The sequence below is a fragment of the Balaenoptera physalus genome, assembly GCF_965194825.1.
Source record: "Balaenoptera physalus genome assembly, chromosome: X".
Taxonomy (NCBI): domain Eukaryota; kingdom Metazoa; phylum Chordata; class Mammalia; order Artiodactyla; family Balaenopteridae; genus Balaenoptera; species Balaenoptera physalus.
The window spans coordinates 115,301,820-115,319,187 of NC_138903.1; the positions used below are offsets into that span (position 1 = coordinate 115,301,820).

At 36.4% G+C, this 17,368-nt stretch overlaps 1 protein-coding gene across 2 annotated transcripts in view; it reads left to right on the top strand.

Annotated features, from left to right (window-relative positions):
* STK26 (serine/threonine kinase 26) overlaps nucleotides 1-16,974 on the top strand; it is a 63,591-nt gene extending 46,617 nt beyond the window's left edge. For both annotated transcript variants that reach the window (XM_082445378.1, XM_082445379.1), the window contains 9 exons: nucleotides 5,032-5,088; nucleotides 9,566-9,674; nucleotides 9,760-9,917; nucleotides 10,837-11,022; nucleotides 12,130-12,278; nucleotides 13,317-13,410; nucleotides 13,835-13,897; nucleotides 13,980-14,116; nucleotides 15,175-16,974. In XM_082445378.1, the coding sequence (XP_082301504.1) occupies nucleotides 5,032-5,088; nucleotides 9,566-9,674; nucleotides 9,760-9,917; nucleotides 10,837-11,022; nucleotides 12,130-12,278; nucleotides 13,317-13,410; nucleotides 13,835-13,897; nucleotides 13,980-14,116; nucleotides 15,175-15,199 (978 nt within the window). In that variant the 3' untranslated portion in view covers nucleotides 15,200-16,974. The remainder of the gene's footprint in view (nucleotides 1-5,031; nucleotides 5,089-9,565; nucleotides 9,675-9,759; nucleotides 9,918-10,836; nucleotides 11,023-12,129; nucleotides 12,279-13,316; nucleotides 13,411-13,834; nucleotides 13,898-13,979; nucleotides 14,117-15,174) is intronic.
* The last annotated feature ends 394 nt before the right edge of the window (nucleotides 16,975-17,368 follow it).

The window sequence follows — 17,368 nt, forward strand, 5'->3', positions numbered from 1 at the left end:
AACTTCGTTTTTAAAAACAAGAGTAAAAACCAGACAGACACATCAGTATGACCACAATATTTTCCTTTAATTTTACTTCACTGCAGATTTTCTTGACAGACAAAGTTAGTCTTCATGACGAGTGCTAAAATAAGCAAACCCTTCCCTTCTGATCTCATAACATTGGAAGAGTCTTTTATAATCTTTAAATATTTTTCTAGTTCGATGTAAATCTTAAAATGAAGCTCACTCAGGCATTGAATAGAATTTGAATCATGCCTTTATTTGCTGCTGAAAATTGCTTTTAGATTTCTGTTTATGTTAAAGAAATATGCCCCCCTCCACATACCACAACGACTGATATTTATTTAAAAAAAAAAAGAATTGAATGATTGAAGTAAAATATTCCAGAATAGAGTCTGTACAGTTTTGTTTCCTTCTCATTATTTTTCCTGAGACTTTTGTGTGTGCTTATTTCCAATGTATGGTGAGTGTTTCTGGAATATTTCTGGAATATTCTTTCATTTTTAAAAATCATAGTTTTCTTATAAAACTTGAAGGAAATTGGAGAGGGAAATATTTCCTCCTTGTACAGTGGTTTTTTTTCTCAAAATAAGAATAGTTTTAAACTTCCTATAATACACCTCTAAGAAGCCCCATGTTAGATTCTATTCAGCAGATATTTATTTTTCAGTCACCTACTCTGTGCACTCCTCTCATTCTGCATATTTGCCCTGGTCAGTCTCATCTACTTTATTCTGACAATTTCTAAATTCATGTCTCTGGTTTCAGCCTCTCTCCTTAGCCCCAGATAGATATATCTAACTTATCTCATATCTCCCACTTATCTGTGGGTAAGTGCATCAAGTGCAATAACCCAAAAAGTGGGGAATAGCATTTAAAGTGGGTCTTGAGTATGATTTTGATAGGGTTTGGGATGTGAGGGTGGGGTATAGACAAGGCATTCTAGACTGGAAGAAAACGATTCCAAGTTGGTAAAGTATCTGGCAAGATGATCTCTAGTATTCCTTGCAGTTATATAAGATTTCATATTCTGTTTCTTTTTTTATTGTGGTATAATATATATCACAAAAGTTACCATTTTAACCATTTTAAATGTACAGTTCTGTGGCATTTCATACACTCATGTGATTTTGCAACCATCACTAGCATTCATCTCCAGAACTTTTTCATCTTCCTCAACTGAAACTCTGTACCCATTAAACTATAACTCCCCATTCTCTCCTCACCGTAGCCCTTGGTAACCACCATTCTACTTTCTGTCTCTATGAGTTTCCCTACCGTAGACTCCTCATATAAGTGGAATCATACAACATTTGCCCTTTGGTGACTGGCTTATTTTACTTACACATGCTGGTTCAGTGTTATGATTGGCTATTTGCTTCATAGACCAACCTACTTAATTCAACATGTACTTGATCTATGTTCAATAATTATCTCATAAATATATATAATGGGTATTTTAAATGTTTTTTTTAAACATTTTTTCTATGAGCAAATGAATTCCAAGTTCCACAGTAGCATTTCTTCCCCCTTTAGCCAAGTGTCTGCTTTAGTGGCAAATTCAAAGGCCCCATGGGGTGGTGGAGTTGATACTCCAGACACCAGTGATCTGTTAAAACTAGGCTCCAACTTCTCCCCGGTAAACAGTATAACTCTGAAGTACTTAACTCTTTTTAAAAATTTTTATTGGAGTATAGTTGATTTATAATGTTATGTTAGTTTCAGGTGTACAGCAAAATGAATCAGTTATACATATACATATATCCACTCTTTTTAAGATTCTTTTCCCATATAGCCCATTACAGAGTATTGAGTAGAGTTTCCTGTGCTATTCAGTAGGTCGTTATTAGTAATCTATTTTATATATAGTAGTGTGTGTATATCAATACCAATCTCCCAATTTATCCCTCCTCCCCCCTTACCCCCTGGTAACCATAAGTTTGTTTTCTACATCTGTAACTATTTCTTGAAGTACTTACTCTTTAGGGGTTCTGAATTTTGGAACAGAGAGCCATTTCCTAACTCCTAACTGACCACCCGTGTTGATGCAGGGCTTTATTTTATTTATTTATTTATTTTTGGCTGTGTTGGGTCTTCGTTACTGCGCGTGGGCTTTCTCTAGTTGCGGCGAGCGGGGGCTACTCTTCGTTGCGGTGCGCAGGCTTCTCATTGCGGTGGCTTCTCTTGTTGCGGGGCACAGGCTCTAGGAGCGTGGGCTTCAGTAGTTGTGGCACGTGGGCTCAGTAGTTGTGGCTCGTGGGCTCTAGAGCACAGGCTCAGTAGTTGTGGTGCACAGACTTAGTTGCTCCATGGCATGTGGGATCTTCCCGGACCAGGTCTCAAACCCGTGTCTCCTGCATTGGCAGGCGGATTATTAACCACTGCACCACCAGGGAAGTCCCTGATGCAGGACTTTAAACTTAACTCCTCCAACCCATTGTTAAAACATTTGGATCATTTTATAATTGGAGAAGTGACATTTTTCCTTCAGGGATTTCCTATACTTAAATGTGCCCGATATATGGTTATGGTTTAGAGGTTTAGAGTCACTTGGCTCTTTTGGATTTGTAAACCAGTATGTAGATATCATCTTAGCCTTTTAAATTATTTAAGAACAAACCAAACACACATATTTGCATTCTCCAACACAAACATCTTTTACCAGAAATCAAAGATAGAAATTGTAGTCCCCCAAAAGAATACAAACACAGGGTCTAGGTTTTTTGGTTGGGTTTGGTTTGTGACTGGTGTTTTCATTAAGACCTGCTGTGGACAAGGAACGAGTAAGAGCCTGCGTGGGTTAAGCTTCCTTGAGTAGGGAGGAGCCCCACCAGCTCGCCATTCCTGCCTGTGCCCACTCGGGCCTCACTTCATTTCCCCTGCCTGCCTCACAGTCTTCTGAATGTCTGGACCTATAACCATTCTCCAGCGAGGCTTGTCTGCAGAAGTGACAATCGGAAGGAAGCAGCCAGAAAAGCTATGAGGCAGCTCTGGTTCCCTGCCTGTTTCAGAAGAGTCCTAGTTCCACTGAATAGCTCGCTTGCAAAGAGGAAGCCTTCTTTTCAGATCGGGAATTTGCTTAGTCATAAGTTTAATGACTTTTTAAGCTTTCTATGAATACATTTTGGTAAGTTTCTGTTTTGAATCGGTACCAAAAAAAAAAAGACACACATTGTTTTTAACTTGGAAAACAGGTGCTTTCATTCATGCAGAACTGCAAAACAGATAAACATGTTTTATAAGATTTTTTTATTTTTCTTTGAATGTCAGGTGAATGGGAAGCATTCTGAATTCATGAGGTAGAATGTAGTACTTAGGGAAAAAACGTGGCAAAAGAAAAACTTCTCAGGCTGTACGGCACTGTGAGAAACATTTTTTTCTTCTGTAGAAAAAAGTATGAAGATGCATCAGGTTCACAGTTCTCAGGTTCTGAGTCCTAATTTCTATACATGAAAACAAGTTACATGAACCACTCCTGGAACTCTTCTCCTCTCCCACTGTTATGGGGATTTATTTCCTCTCCTTCCTACTGTATACACCACTCTTTCTCTTCTCAGTTCAAGCTGGCCTGCTGTGACAGGAGAGAGTTGATGTCAAGATGGGCGGGGGACATTGTTCCTTTCTTTCTCTTATACATCCTACATAATGTCAGCATCTTAATTTAACTGAGCCTTCCCTCCCCGGACCCTTACCCTACAGCACAACCCATTCCCCCCACTACAGTGTCCCCTAAACACTCATCATCATGTTATTGGAGTCCATTCTCTGCCATAATAAAGCCCCAGTCTCATGGAGACACTTGGCAATTTTGAATGGAACTCCTGAGTACTTCCCAGGGCAACAGCTTGAGAATCTTCATTCCACAGCTGGGACTGTAAAGGTGAGAAATGTGTTCCTGACATCCCAAATTGAAGCACGACACTCAATATATTTTCCCCTAGAAACATTGTTATGGTATAAATGGTAGTGTCTCTGGTATCCTTTCTGCTATACTATGGCTACCTTTGTGTTAAATTGTCTTTTTGGAGGACACTGCTCCAGGAACCTAGGCATTATTTTTATGGGAAAACGCTTGCTTTCCAAATTCCAAACATCTTACTTAAAAATGGACTTTTGGAACACAATCCATTCACAACTTGGCCATTGGCCAGTTTAGCAAAACCAGCCATTCCACTTCCAGTCAATTCCGTGGTCCTGCAATAATTCAGAGAATACCACTCATGAAATGGTATGGAGAGAGAGATGTCTCCCGTATTTCAAACTATAGCTGAAAGAAAAATGATTTAATGATTTAGCTGATGTAGCTGAATGGTGTGTGTATGTGTGTGTACACCTGTTTTGTAATTCAAATACACGTGTTCCCCCTATGAGCTCCATTTCCTCTTGTACAACTTACAGTGAAGTTAATTCTACATGGATTAATCATAATGCTTTTTAAGCTACACACTCCCTTTCTCTTATCCATTTACCTCGGGGGAGAGGGGAGTCAATGTTCTCTCTAGGTTCCATATGTGTATGAAAAATCCCCGTTAATCCTGGTTGGTGAAAGTTGTAAAGTACATTAAAACAAAAGCCAAAATCTAAAATAAGGCACAATACCCAGTGTCCTCAAACTCTAATCACATGGGAAGTACCCAGAAGCCCCATTCAAAATTTCTACAAGTCTCTATTTACCTCCTCATTCTTTAATGTAACTATCTTTTCCTTTCAGTATCATTATTCCAAATAATTTAAAGCGATGGTTTTTTTCTGGGTTTTATAAAAGTTGCTAACAGTTAAACAATAAGGAACAATAATGTATTATTTATTTAGCTGTATCATATGCTAAATAGGTTTCAGGGAGGGCCAAGACTCAGAACTTGACTTTCATTTGTAATATTCTATGGAAAAATATATTCTGAGTTCCAAACAACTAATTTTAAACCTATATTTTAGAACCAGTACATTAGTATCTCAGATTTAACATTTATGCTAGTATGTTACTTGGCTCAGGTTTATAATTATTAAACTATTTCATGGCTTTTACAGGGTTCAAAATTATGGATAATAATGGAATACCTGGGTGGCGGTTCAGCACTGGATCTTGTAAGTATTTTTAAATAATTACACACATATATCCATACTTGCACTTTTTTCTTTTAATTGGAGTAAGCAGTGGTTTTTGGACAAGCTAAGCGGGTGTTTAGTTAATATGTTCACTCTGTCTTCAGGACCACTACTCTTATATAGATACAGCTGTATTGCAGGGTTCCGCACGTTGCTGGCATTCTTAAAGTATATAAGAAATGCAAACAGCTTAATAAAATAAAACTCCCCCCAAATTAGGAATGAGTGTGTGACAGTTGCCGTCAGTTTAGAGTTTTACTTTACGTGCTTATCCCTGAGAAGACTCAGTGTTCTTAGATTTTTTAAAAAGATATCATTCAGATAACTGTCTCTAAAATTGGCTCTTGGGTTCTGACCAAGAAGGCCTACAGACCCAGCTCTCTGCAGAGTTCTCTCTGCCCCTCTGTAGGTCATTTGGAAATGTGATGGCATCTTTGTCACAATGACTTGGAAGTGCCACAGCCATTTTAGTGGGCAGGGACCAGGCTGCTACAATCGTGCAGTGTGTGGGAAAAGTTCTAACCAATGAAGATGTGTTCGTGCATGAAATGTTTTTGAGAAACACTGGTTGTTTTCCCCAAGTGGTGTGATTCTGTCAGTGTTGTTCCCCGCCTTTTCAATCTTTATTAATATGACATTGTATTTAAAATGCAATATGAATGACTAGAGACAAGTTTGTGTAGTAGAATAACCACTGGGCTGGCCTGTGGGAGTTTGAGGTTCTAGCGCTGGCTCTATTTATAGCTAACTCTGTGACTGTGAACCAGACGCATAAATTCCTTGGACTTGGCTGTCCTATAAAACAAAGAATTTGCACTAAGCTCCTCTTCCATGTTTAATATTATATGACTTTTATATAATATGCTTCTGCCTTTGAAATGATAAGAGTCTGCTGTTTCTAAAAGTAATTTTAATTCTTATTTTTTAAAGTGGAGATGAGTTTTTCTGACTGAAAGTAATCAAATATTTTTTAAAGGCTTTCATCCTGACTGCCAGTGACTCCAAAGTTTCAAATAATCCTGTGAACAGAAATGACCATAAGCGATTTTCTTCCCCTTAAACAGAACCATACTTAAATCATTCTAAAGAAATGGTAATTAAACTTGATGGAGAGCCTCATCTTCTAGGAATTCATCTCAGTTTAATCAGTTGCTGAGTTAGGTCATCCTTCCTTGTGTCTAATGTAATTCTTATATCCTAAAGCTCGAGTTCATTTTTTTCTTTCTCTCTCCTCTCTAGTGAGAGAACATAACTGGTGTTTCTTTGGATAATAATCCTTCATGCATATGGAGTCAGGTCTCATTCTCCTCTTGCCGTTAAATGATCTCAGCTCTATTTCTCTTGTCACATGGTTTGATTACACAATAGTTTTTTCATTAGCTCCACAAGAAGCCTCACAATTGCTCCACGAGCCTCCTTCCACTTCTTAAATATTAAGAACCCTTTCCAAATTTATCACAGTTAGCTGGCCCCCAAAAGTGCTTACCATGTCGCTTCCTCGTTTTGTAGGCATTGGCAAAGCTAGTGCACTGCTTTCATCCGGATTTCTGATAGCAATGTGAAGCACTGGACACTGGCCCAGCCCTAACTAATACAATCTGTATCCCCAGTAGTAGTTTGGTCAGTTTTATGAAATCTCTGAATGAAAGGATTGTGAGATCATAATCTCATTCTGCCATTCTGATCTCCACCTAAATACAACAAATACCTATTAGCATAAATTCAATGAACTTAGAATGTTCTTAAAATCAAGAGACCTAGATCCTAGTCCTGGTTCTGCCATTGACTAGCTGGCTAATATTGGGCAAGCCATTGGACCTGTGCCTCAAATGTTCAATGAAGAAACTAGATGAGTAATCTCTCTAATTCTGTTTTTCTAGCCCTAACACTTAATGATATTGTGATTTAATTATAAACCTCATTTGACTGGACTTTGTAGGCAGAGCAAGTGATGAGAAAATGTGCTATTTCTGCTTCATATATAGTCCTGTACGAATGAATGCTATCATTTGGGGGAATCTAAGAGAGGATCAGGCTTAGAGGAGGGCACTGCTACCAGGGCCAAGAGAAATCAGGAGGGATGCTGGGTAGAGAGCGTTCATCCCTTAAGCTGGTGCCTGACTAATGGAACATGATTATGACCAGTAATTGATGTCAACATTATATAGTGTATACCTCAAGATTCCCTCCCATTCTAACAAAAATAATTAGTTGTATGTGAACAGACTTTGAGCATACTGTACATTATTTTATTGAATTGATTATACCTTACTTCTTTCCAAATAGAATTGCAGTGACTTACAACAAAAACACATATAATAAGGTTAAGAGAATAAAACATGAGCACCAAGGGAAAAAGTTGGAAACAATATGCTAACTGTAAGAGAAAGCATAACAGAACATGCTGCATTAGGGACTGGCTGGAAGTCAAAAGAGTATGGGGAACACCCCCAAGCCCACAAGTAGATAGTCTTTGAAAGGGAAAATGTCCCTCTCTTGAATATCCTCAGTTGACAACAGAGGCAAATCACACAAGGCCAGTACACTGCCCTGGGGGCAGAAGTGTTAGCTATTAGAGACATGATATGGTCTTCAGTCTTTGGAGAGAAGCTCAGTTGTGCGCTCCAGGGACAGTCGACCAAGATCTTGCATCATCTCTCCCAAGGTTGCATTGGACATTTTTTAAAAAGCAATCTGTGTTCCATCTACTTTACCTTCCTTCTCTTTCCAACTCCCTTATTTCTCCTTTTCTGATCATTATCATCATGGCTAAAGAAACATTTTAACCACAACGTTTGGGACGGTTTTCTGTCTGATAGTGAACAAGAAAAACCCAGCTCTGCCACCACCCCATTCCCATTCCCCTGCCACCCAGGCGCCCCTACCATCCCCCTCCGGTACCCAGTTAAGTGAGATTTTACTTTTACTGAATTTTAAACTGGACCTAAGTATACCAGATAAGCTAATGGGTCTGTAGGACCACTTTTCTGTTTGTTTTTACTTAAATATGTTTTTAAAATTCTGTATTATCCAGGGCACTTTTAGAAATCCTTCAGAATGATAGCTAGTACCTTTTATATGGACCTTGCCCAATTTCCTAAGTGACTGAGGGTATACCTCCTCTGGCCCTGTCAACATTTTATGATCAGTGATACTAAGTACTAATCTTAAGTAGTCTGACATTTATCTTTAACTTATTTGGTAGTACCTCAGAATTTCATTGCCAGCAATCAATAAAATAATATGCCATTTTCACCTTTTAGATGACTTTAATCACTGCTGTTTAAATAGAAACTTTTGGGGTGGAAGTTGATATATTTGAAAGTAAACAGATAATGTTACCTAGGAAAGGCACCTATTGAACTATGAACATCCCTGGAGTATGCTATATATCCAGAGCATAGTTAATATTAAATGGTGAGACCGAAGTGTGGTTTCTATTTTAAGCTGTTAAATTTCAACATGAAAGTGCCCTTTATTCAGAATAAATATGGCATTCATGAAAGATGAAATACAGAAGGTGCCAAAGAGCTGTGAATCCCTCCCAGTGTGAGGCAGAGTGGGCAATATTTGATTTTCACCACCTCTTCCCTCCTTCCAGCAAACAGAACTCTACCTCAGCTCTGACTTTAGATTCCCACCCTTTCCTGTAATAATATTGTACAGTCCACTGTTTGTGCTTTATGAGGTACCAGAATTTTAAAATAACCATTTACTTTAAGGAGAGATTTTCAGATATTCCATTACAAATTCTCCTGAAACCTAATCATTGCTTTCCTTGTATTACAGTTAAAACTACTGGCTTTAGTACAAGGAAATGTGTTACATTTATTTGAAAAACCGTATCCCTCCATGATTTGACATTTTTTTTACAATGAAAGTCTGAATAGTTTAATTATTATATTCCTAGCTAAAATTTAAATCTGAGTCTCAAAAAAGGGTCTATGCTTTATAATGTTTTTGAAATACACAAATGCTAAGAACTGTGCTACAGCTGACCTATATGATCAAATTTGGTTGCTGCAAAAATCTTATGGACCGTCTGATCTAAAAATCAGTTCGGTGTAAATATTTAATAAGTTTTAAACAGCAAATGCCAAAATTTAAGTAGCTGATTTCTTTTTTCCTATCTGAGAAAAAGAAAGCTAGTTCTGTCATTATTTAAGCATGTTTCTTAGATCATTGACGTAAATATTTAAGAACCTTAGGATTTGGAGCTAGTATATAGGTTGTACTATCTTTCAAGATTAAATCTAATCATTAAAAAACCCTTTCTTCCCTTTGACTTAACTTTCCTCACCTTTTAAAATTTTATCATTTGTTTAAATATTGGTTTAATAAGCAGAACTGCTTCATATATCTAAGCGATTCTCGTATTTCAAAGAGAATGTCAAGTTTGAACTTCATTGTTCCAAACTTTTACATGTATATGTATGTATGTGTTTTTCCCCCTAAGCTGAGAGCTGGTCCATTTGATGAGTTCCAGATCGCTACCATGCTAAAGGAAATTTTGAAAGGTCTGGACTACCTGCATTCAGAAAAGAAAATTCACCGAGACATAAAAGGTATACAGAAGTCTAATGTGAACCTGAGAAAAACAGATGCATTCTGAGGAAGCTGAGGGTTTTTTCATCTCTTTTTCCCTCCTAGCTGCCAATGTCTTGCTCTCAGAACAAGGAGATGTGAAACTTGCTGACTTTGGAGTTGCTGGCCAACTGACAGATACACAAATTAAAAGAAATACCTTTGTGGGAACACCATTTTGGATGGCTCCTGAAGTTATCCAGCAGTCAGCTTATGACTCAAAAGTAAAGTGTTACCTGTACAAACTATTTTGTTTTTAATATTAAGTTTTATATAGCGTACTATCCTATTTAATAAACTGCCTTAATACTCCTTCCTTTTAAAGTATTCCTAAAGCTAGGGTCATGTCAGATGTTGCTGGTAAATCATACGTTCCCTTGATGCTGGTAATATTTGGACCTTCTTCCCTTCAATGGCCTTTCATCCTACTTGGAATACAATCCAAAATTCTTACTATCACATATGTGGCTCTCTACAGTCTGGCCCTTGTCTACCTCTGGCTCATCTCTTATCACTCTCCTCTATTTTCTTTTTTTTGATCTCTCTTCACTTCCACTTTTTTTTAAAATTAATTTTTATGGACCCTCTATTTTCTATCTGCTTCAGCCACAGTGGCCTCATTGCTGGTCCATAAACACAGCAAGTCCCCTCTAGCCTCAGGACCTTTGCACTTGCCTCTCCCTCTATCTGGAATAGCCTTTCTCCCAGTTAGGTCTCTGCTTAAACATTACCTACACAGAACAGTCTTCCCTGGCCATCCTGTGTAAATTTGCAGCCCTTTTACCTTATTCATTATTCCCTTATCCTGATTTACTATTTTCTTCACAGAACTTAGCACCATCTGACATCCTATTATTTATTTATTTATCTGTCTCTTCTACTAGAACATAAGCCCCTTGAGAGCAGGGATTTTTGTCTGGTTTGGTCACCACCTGAGTCCTCAGTGCCTAGAATACAGTACCTGGCACAAAGTAGGGGATTTGATCATTTTTTTAAATAAATGAATTATATTAATAAAAATTTATTAACATCACATTTCTTGAGACACTTTCATATTGTATGACCGTTAGACTCCACAGGTTATTTTGTGGCAATATGTTGGAATGGAATTTCAAGGTAATTGTTCTTTCCTCCTTACCTTAGGCTGACATTTGGTCACTGGGAATTACTGCTATTGAACTAGCCAAGGGAGAGCCACCTAACTCGGATATGCATCCTATGAGAGTTCTGTTTCTTATTCCAAAAAACAATCCTCCAACTCTTGTCGGAGACTTTACTAAATCCTTTAAGGAGTTTATTGATGCTTGCCTGAACAAAGACCCATCATTTGTGAGTATATGTGCTGCGACTACTATTTTCTATGATCAGATCTACATAGAGCCAGTGTGGTTTGTTCAACAGTGAGGAATACAGTGCCTGTGAAAACTGTCTAAGATCCATCCAGGAACGTGATTCTTCCCTCTATGTTGCTAATTTTCTTTAGTTGTTGACAAGATCCGTAGTTCCTTCTCTCCTTCCCCTGCATCTTTTTCTGTTTTTTCTATGGTCCCTAGCTTCTTCTTTATTCTGTTGATCATCTCCTATTTCAGGGGGAAATAAAGTTCATTTTCTAGGATGTCATTATGAAAGTATATGTATAACTATTCACAATGATTTTTATTCAACTGTGTTTTCATTTTTCATGAAAAGTTGTTTGCGTTTCACTATTTTTTATTTAATGTTCAGAAATTCCAACATGAAGTTGTACACGTTTCCTGAAGTCTAATGAGCTCCATTCATTTACTTGGCAAAGTTGATTACAGTTGTTTTACTGTTTTTAAAATAAAGCCGCCCGATGACTTCGAGAAACTAGAAATATACAAGAACTGAATTTGATGTGACAATTTTTAAGTTACTAATGAATATTCTCATATTAATAAAATACTAGGGGGGAAAATATCCCCCACAGCACCTGGTGTTTGTATTTAGATGCAATATGAATTAATGTGTGATGAAGAAGGGGGTCATATGATATGTGCAGATAATAACAAAGTTACAGCCTTGCTAGTTTTCATCCTTTTTTCCAATTTGCAGTAAATATAGTAAAAGTATTTTAAAGCACTATTTTGAAACGTTTTTAAATTTTTACTTAATTATCAAAGTCCTGCCATGTGTTTCTCTGATTTTAAGAAAGCCCTGCTGCCTGTTGCTAGTAGGTAGGCCACCTTTTGCCCATTGGGCTTTAGCAAATTGGTACCAAAGTAGTGAATTTAATTTGGTTGCCTTGAGCCACTTCAAAAATAGAATTAGCTATTGTCCTATGGCATTTTAGTTGTCCTCATATCTGCAGACATACTTTTACACCTTTCAGCTTAATAACTGAAGTGATTTCTTATCACTCCTTGCAATCAAAAGAGCCTAGAAATATTCATGCATCCTTTCTTTTTCGTTCCTTAGCGTCCTACAGCTAAAGAACTTCTGAAACATAAATTCATTGTAAAAAATTCAAAGAAGACTTCTTATCTGACTGAACTGATAGATCGATTTAAGAGATGGAAGGCAGAAGGACACAGTGATGACGAATCTGATTCTGAGGGCTCTGATTCGTATGTACCAATTATTTAATTTTTATGTAGATAGCCCATTTTAATATTGCATATATTTTAACTGTGATCCAATATGCTTTCTCTAGCATAAAATATAAACCTTATTCTAAAGTTTGACTTTAGAAACTGTGAAAATCTTTTAAAATCACGGTCTGTGAAGTACAATGAATTTGGAAACACGTTTTTTTTCTTAGAAGTGAATTGCTTTAGTTTTAAATGGTCTCGGTCTAACCCCTAGTGGATACTTGAGTATATTACAAAATTTTGGAACAAGATTCGATTTAAGGTGTTTTACTGGTTTGCCCAAAGTGATAAGGAACAATGTCTTCTCTTACTTTGATGGCAACCTGCAAAATCCCTCTGGAGAACTAACGTTTCCCACCTCTTGGCCATGTACCAAACCGTGATCAGACCGGGACATTGAAATATTCATTTATATCTCATTTGTACCCCCTAAAAAGTTGCATTGTTTTTTAACTGCAGCATTTATACTAACGTTTCAGCCTCTAAGTCCATAATTTAATTTACTCCTTCGCTAGCTGAATTGACACAAAGGCAACACCAAATTTCTTTAGCTACTACTTGCATTTATGAGAAATTGCCCAACTTTTAAAAGGTCTAAAAAATACCAGGATAGTTGTTTTTACTCTGTTCTAATGGTTGTTGGCCTTAGCTGCCCATGAGAGTCACCCATGGAGCCTTTCAAAAATGTAAATCAACTATACTCCAATATAAAATAAAAATTAAAAAAAAATCACGAGCCACACTACAGGAGATCCTGATCTAGTCAGTGGGAAGGGGTTGGGGCAGGGCTTTATATATAGTAAGAGACCTTCACGTGTGATTCTGGTACACACTTAGAGTTGAGAACCATTGCTACTCTTCAGTAAAAAGCAGTGTCTATTTGAAACTGAGATCAAATGATTTTTTATACATCGGGACAATTCTCCGTTCGGAGTCTGGCTGCATTGATTAGGTATTTTCACCAAGCTGTATCATTTAGGAACTTACAGAAGTTATCTTTGGCAATCTCTTTAGGGAATCCACCAGCAGGGAAAATAACACTCATCCTGAATGGAGCTTTACCACCGTGCGAAAGAAGCCTGATCCAAAGAAACTACAGAATGGGGCAGTATGTATATGGAGATGATCACTTCCTCTTGGTAGACTTTTTCGAACTATATAGTGAGAGTATGATGGCCAAAAATTGTTAGAATTTAATACCCCTAAGTGCTCATCTACCTCACTGTGTCCAGAGTAGGTTTCATTTGCCACTCGTTTTGAGCTAATTAAGAAAAGGTCATAGAAGTCATTTAAGTGGCCATTGGTATGTTTTAAAATGCATTTTACCTAGAGATAGCTAAACCCAGTGGAATCATGTATATCAGTTGTAATCCTCTAAGTTAGAGAACTTCTGGATGATGGATGGGAATTAGTGATGGGAAGAAAGCATGGAAACTTGCCCTGTATTGGGTCTTTTGGGAGGAGGATTCCAATGAATGCACATGAATGATTATTTTAATTTCATGTGTATAATCTATAATATTTGTTCAAAGGAGCAAGATCTTGTACAAACCCTGAGCTGTTTGTCTATGATAATCACACCTGCGTTTGCTGAAGTAAGTACAGATTCATTAGCTTCGGATATCTATTTTAAGAAGTATAGTAATTTTAAATGTTATAGCTATTGATCTTTCTCAGCTTAAACAGCAGGATGAGAATAATGCTAGCAGGAATCAGGCAATCGAAGAACTGGAGAAAAGTATTGCTGTGGCTGAAGCTGCCTGTCCTGGCATCACAGATAAAATGGTGAAGAAATTAATTGAAAAATTTCAAAAGTAAGCTTGAAATGTCATTTTTAAAAAACTATTTTGACATTTTCTGTTGGATGTTCATTTATGATGCGATAATATAATTACCTACTTGATTCAGTCATTCCGTTTATTCCTAACAAAGTCAATTCTTAATAGTCATATGCTTGAAAACTGTTTTGTTTGTTGCCCATCTTAAACATTAGCTTTTGGAATTATTATCTTCGGGCATTACAAGGTAGTTTTCCACTGAACGAAATGGCCTGGTTTTTTTTGTTTTTTTTTTGTTTCCTTTCCCTGTTAGTAGGAGTACAGACAAAAGGTCAGGGGACATATTCTTATTTGGACCCTTGTAAATACCATTGAGGAATGCTTTCATTCTTGCCACTACTCTTATCACACTGCTGTTCACATTGTTTCAGTGCTAAAGTTCATTAAGTTTAACCCCCATAAGAAAAGTTAAGGATTTTAGGTAGAGAAACTCAAATGAAGACTCTAAAAGGTTCTTATGTTTGATTTCAGTTTCTATACTGCCTCTTGAACTGTTGCTTTAACTTTGTTCACATTCAAAAAGGTTCTTACATTTAATTTTTAAATTCCCTTTTAAAACAAGACTTTTGTATGCATATACGAACACAACTCCTTAGCTCAAGCAAGTTATAAAAAGCACTACTAATCTTAGCCTTAATCCCATTATATTGCTTCTCAGTGCATCTTTATATTCCTTTGTATTTGTGATGCCGCTGGGACCAAATTGGAACAAACCATACAGCCTGTAAAACACATACTCTAGACCTTTCTGGCTGATAAAGCCTATTTATACTCATCAGCTAAAGCCCCTCTTAAAATCCCTTAGTTTTTAGTGGAAACCTCCCCTCTTTTCCAATTTGCAAACAAATCAATTGGAAGTTGTAAAATCAGACGCAGAAGGGATTTTTGAACCGCTTTATATTTTAACGTTTACATGATGAGACGCAATACAATTTTTGTTTGCTGAATCAATTCTTTCACTGCAGAGTTCATACAGATGTAAAATAGACACATGCATAGTTGTATATCAATTTAAGTTTTTCTTAATTTTATAGGTGTTCAGCAGATGAATCCCCCTAAGAAACTTCTTGTTAGTGGCTTCTATTTCATATGGACCCAGAGAAACCCACCAAAGCTACTTCAAGCTTAACAATGCTTAACTCATGAGCTCCACGTGCCTTTTGGATCTTTGCGACATTGAAGATTTGGAAGAAGCTATTCAACTATTTTGTGATGGTGTTTATCATTTTATATTTTAAAGAGATTATTTTGTAAGGAATAACTTTTAATACTATAGTTTCACCTGTATTCTAGTAAATGTTGAGATACAGTTTTGCTTTTAGGTATCATTATTACTTAAGTTACTAGGATGAATACCTTTCATGTTTTGATCTTTAGTTAACTGTACACTCATGAAACATACAGGTCTTTTAAAGTCATCCTAAATATTCAACTTTTGTAATCATCAAGCCTCAAAAAGCTTTTTTTTTTTTTTAAAACACAAGCATATTCTAAAAATGACTACTGGTGGGGAGGCGGAAACAAGTCACACGTTCTTAAAGCAGAAGTTTTTAATAAGCTCTTAGAAATGAAACCTGGAAAACTATTGACTCTTCTCCCAAGTGGGTATGATATTCCAGGCAGCTCAATGATGATCACATTTGAGAGCCCTGCGTTTGAAACATTTAGAGGCAACATGTAGCAACAGAGGTACCTCTTGGTGTGCAGTATTTACTTTCTCTTATAGAAGAGACAATTGACCCTTATTTAACATGGTTGGAAAGTTAAAGCAATACTAATTAGCCAAGGATGGATTTTTGGTAATACCGGAAGAATTAGTCAGGATTCATTTTTAAAATCAACTCAAATCGCATATTATATGCTTGGATTTGGGGAGCTTAAAAGAAGCTGATTATCATGTGATTATAAATACCTGATCAACAGGTATGAATATAATTTACACCAGCATATTTTTGTCATGGTCATAAAATATCCTATAAACTATTTATACATTTTTTTCCTCATAACTATCCAATACATAAACATCATTTGTTCATTTTTGAAAGGGTATTTAAATAAGCATTTTCTAGTTCATATGAAAATAACCATAGTACAGGATGATTTCTGTCCATACAAAGGTAAGTTAGACTGTACAGTTAATTTTCAGTTATATTTATGGTACTGTTACATGGGTAATACCTTTTTCTTTTAAGCCCAGTATATATATTATGCCTGCCTAAGTTCTGAAGTGGGGCTATATTTCAGTAGTTGTAGAATTATTGATATTAATTAGTTTTGATAGTTAATGTTTTATTGTTTGGATCTGAACAATTTGGTTTTTGCACAGAAGTCATTTTAATAAACCTGAATAATTGCCAAATATTAGAAGAAAGATTTTCTTCAAGTGAAGAATACAGTTTTTAGTCAAAGCAGCCATTACCTCTTCCTTTTTTGTAATAATACAGACACTTGAATAAGTTGTTGTGTCATATGCCAAGAAAATTTTTTCATTGGTGCCTATACTGTAATAATTACTTTTAACACATTGTATTTTGAAGTAATAGTTCAGTTAAATTTTTCACCTGCTATGGAACTGAAACTCAATTACAGTTTATAATTTGTAGAGGTCTGGTAATAATTTTGAAGATCGGATCATGTATCAAATGAATATTTTTGTAAAAGTAAAAGCAACAAATTTTTAAATTGATTATTTGAAACTTTACAGCGCAGCTGCACTGTGGATAGAAAATTGTATTGCTTATTCATTATAGTTATTAGTCCTGTAAAATGTTTCTGGGTAAGGATACTTCAGTGTTTTGGGGGGGGTTAAAAATAAATATTTAAATTTCCTGGTCCTCAATGTTCATTTTCTTGAGGTGGGGGTATGGTGTGGTATTTTAATAGTTTCAAATCATTTCTCCTGTCCCCTTTCATTTATTGTTGGAACTTTAACACCAGTGTTTCCATTGGAAACTAGAAGGTATTCTTCACATTTTATTAAACATTGATTATAGCTCCAGTGAATATGTCCTGATTTCTGCCTCCTGTCCTGACAAAATTATTAATAGAGTTCTCTTTCACTCAAAAGTATCCTTCCTAGGTTACACAATAAACTTTATGGTCACCCTAGTTATAGTTTTATTAGGAAATTTTATACAGATTTGAACGCTGTATTTCTCTGGGGGAAACAAATTTCACAAAGATTTCTAGAAACTAAGATGAGAAATAGCGTATAATCCTAAAAGAATC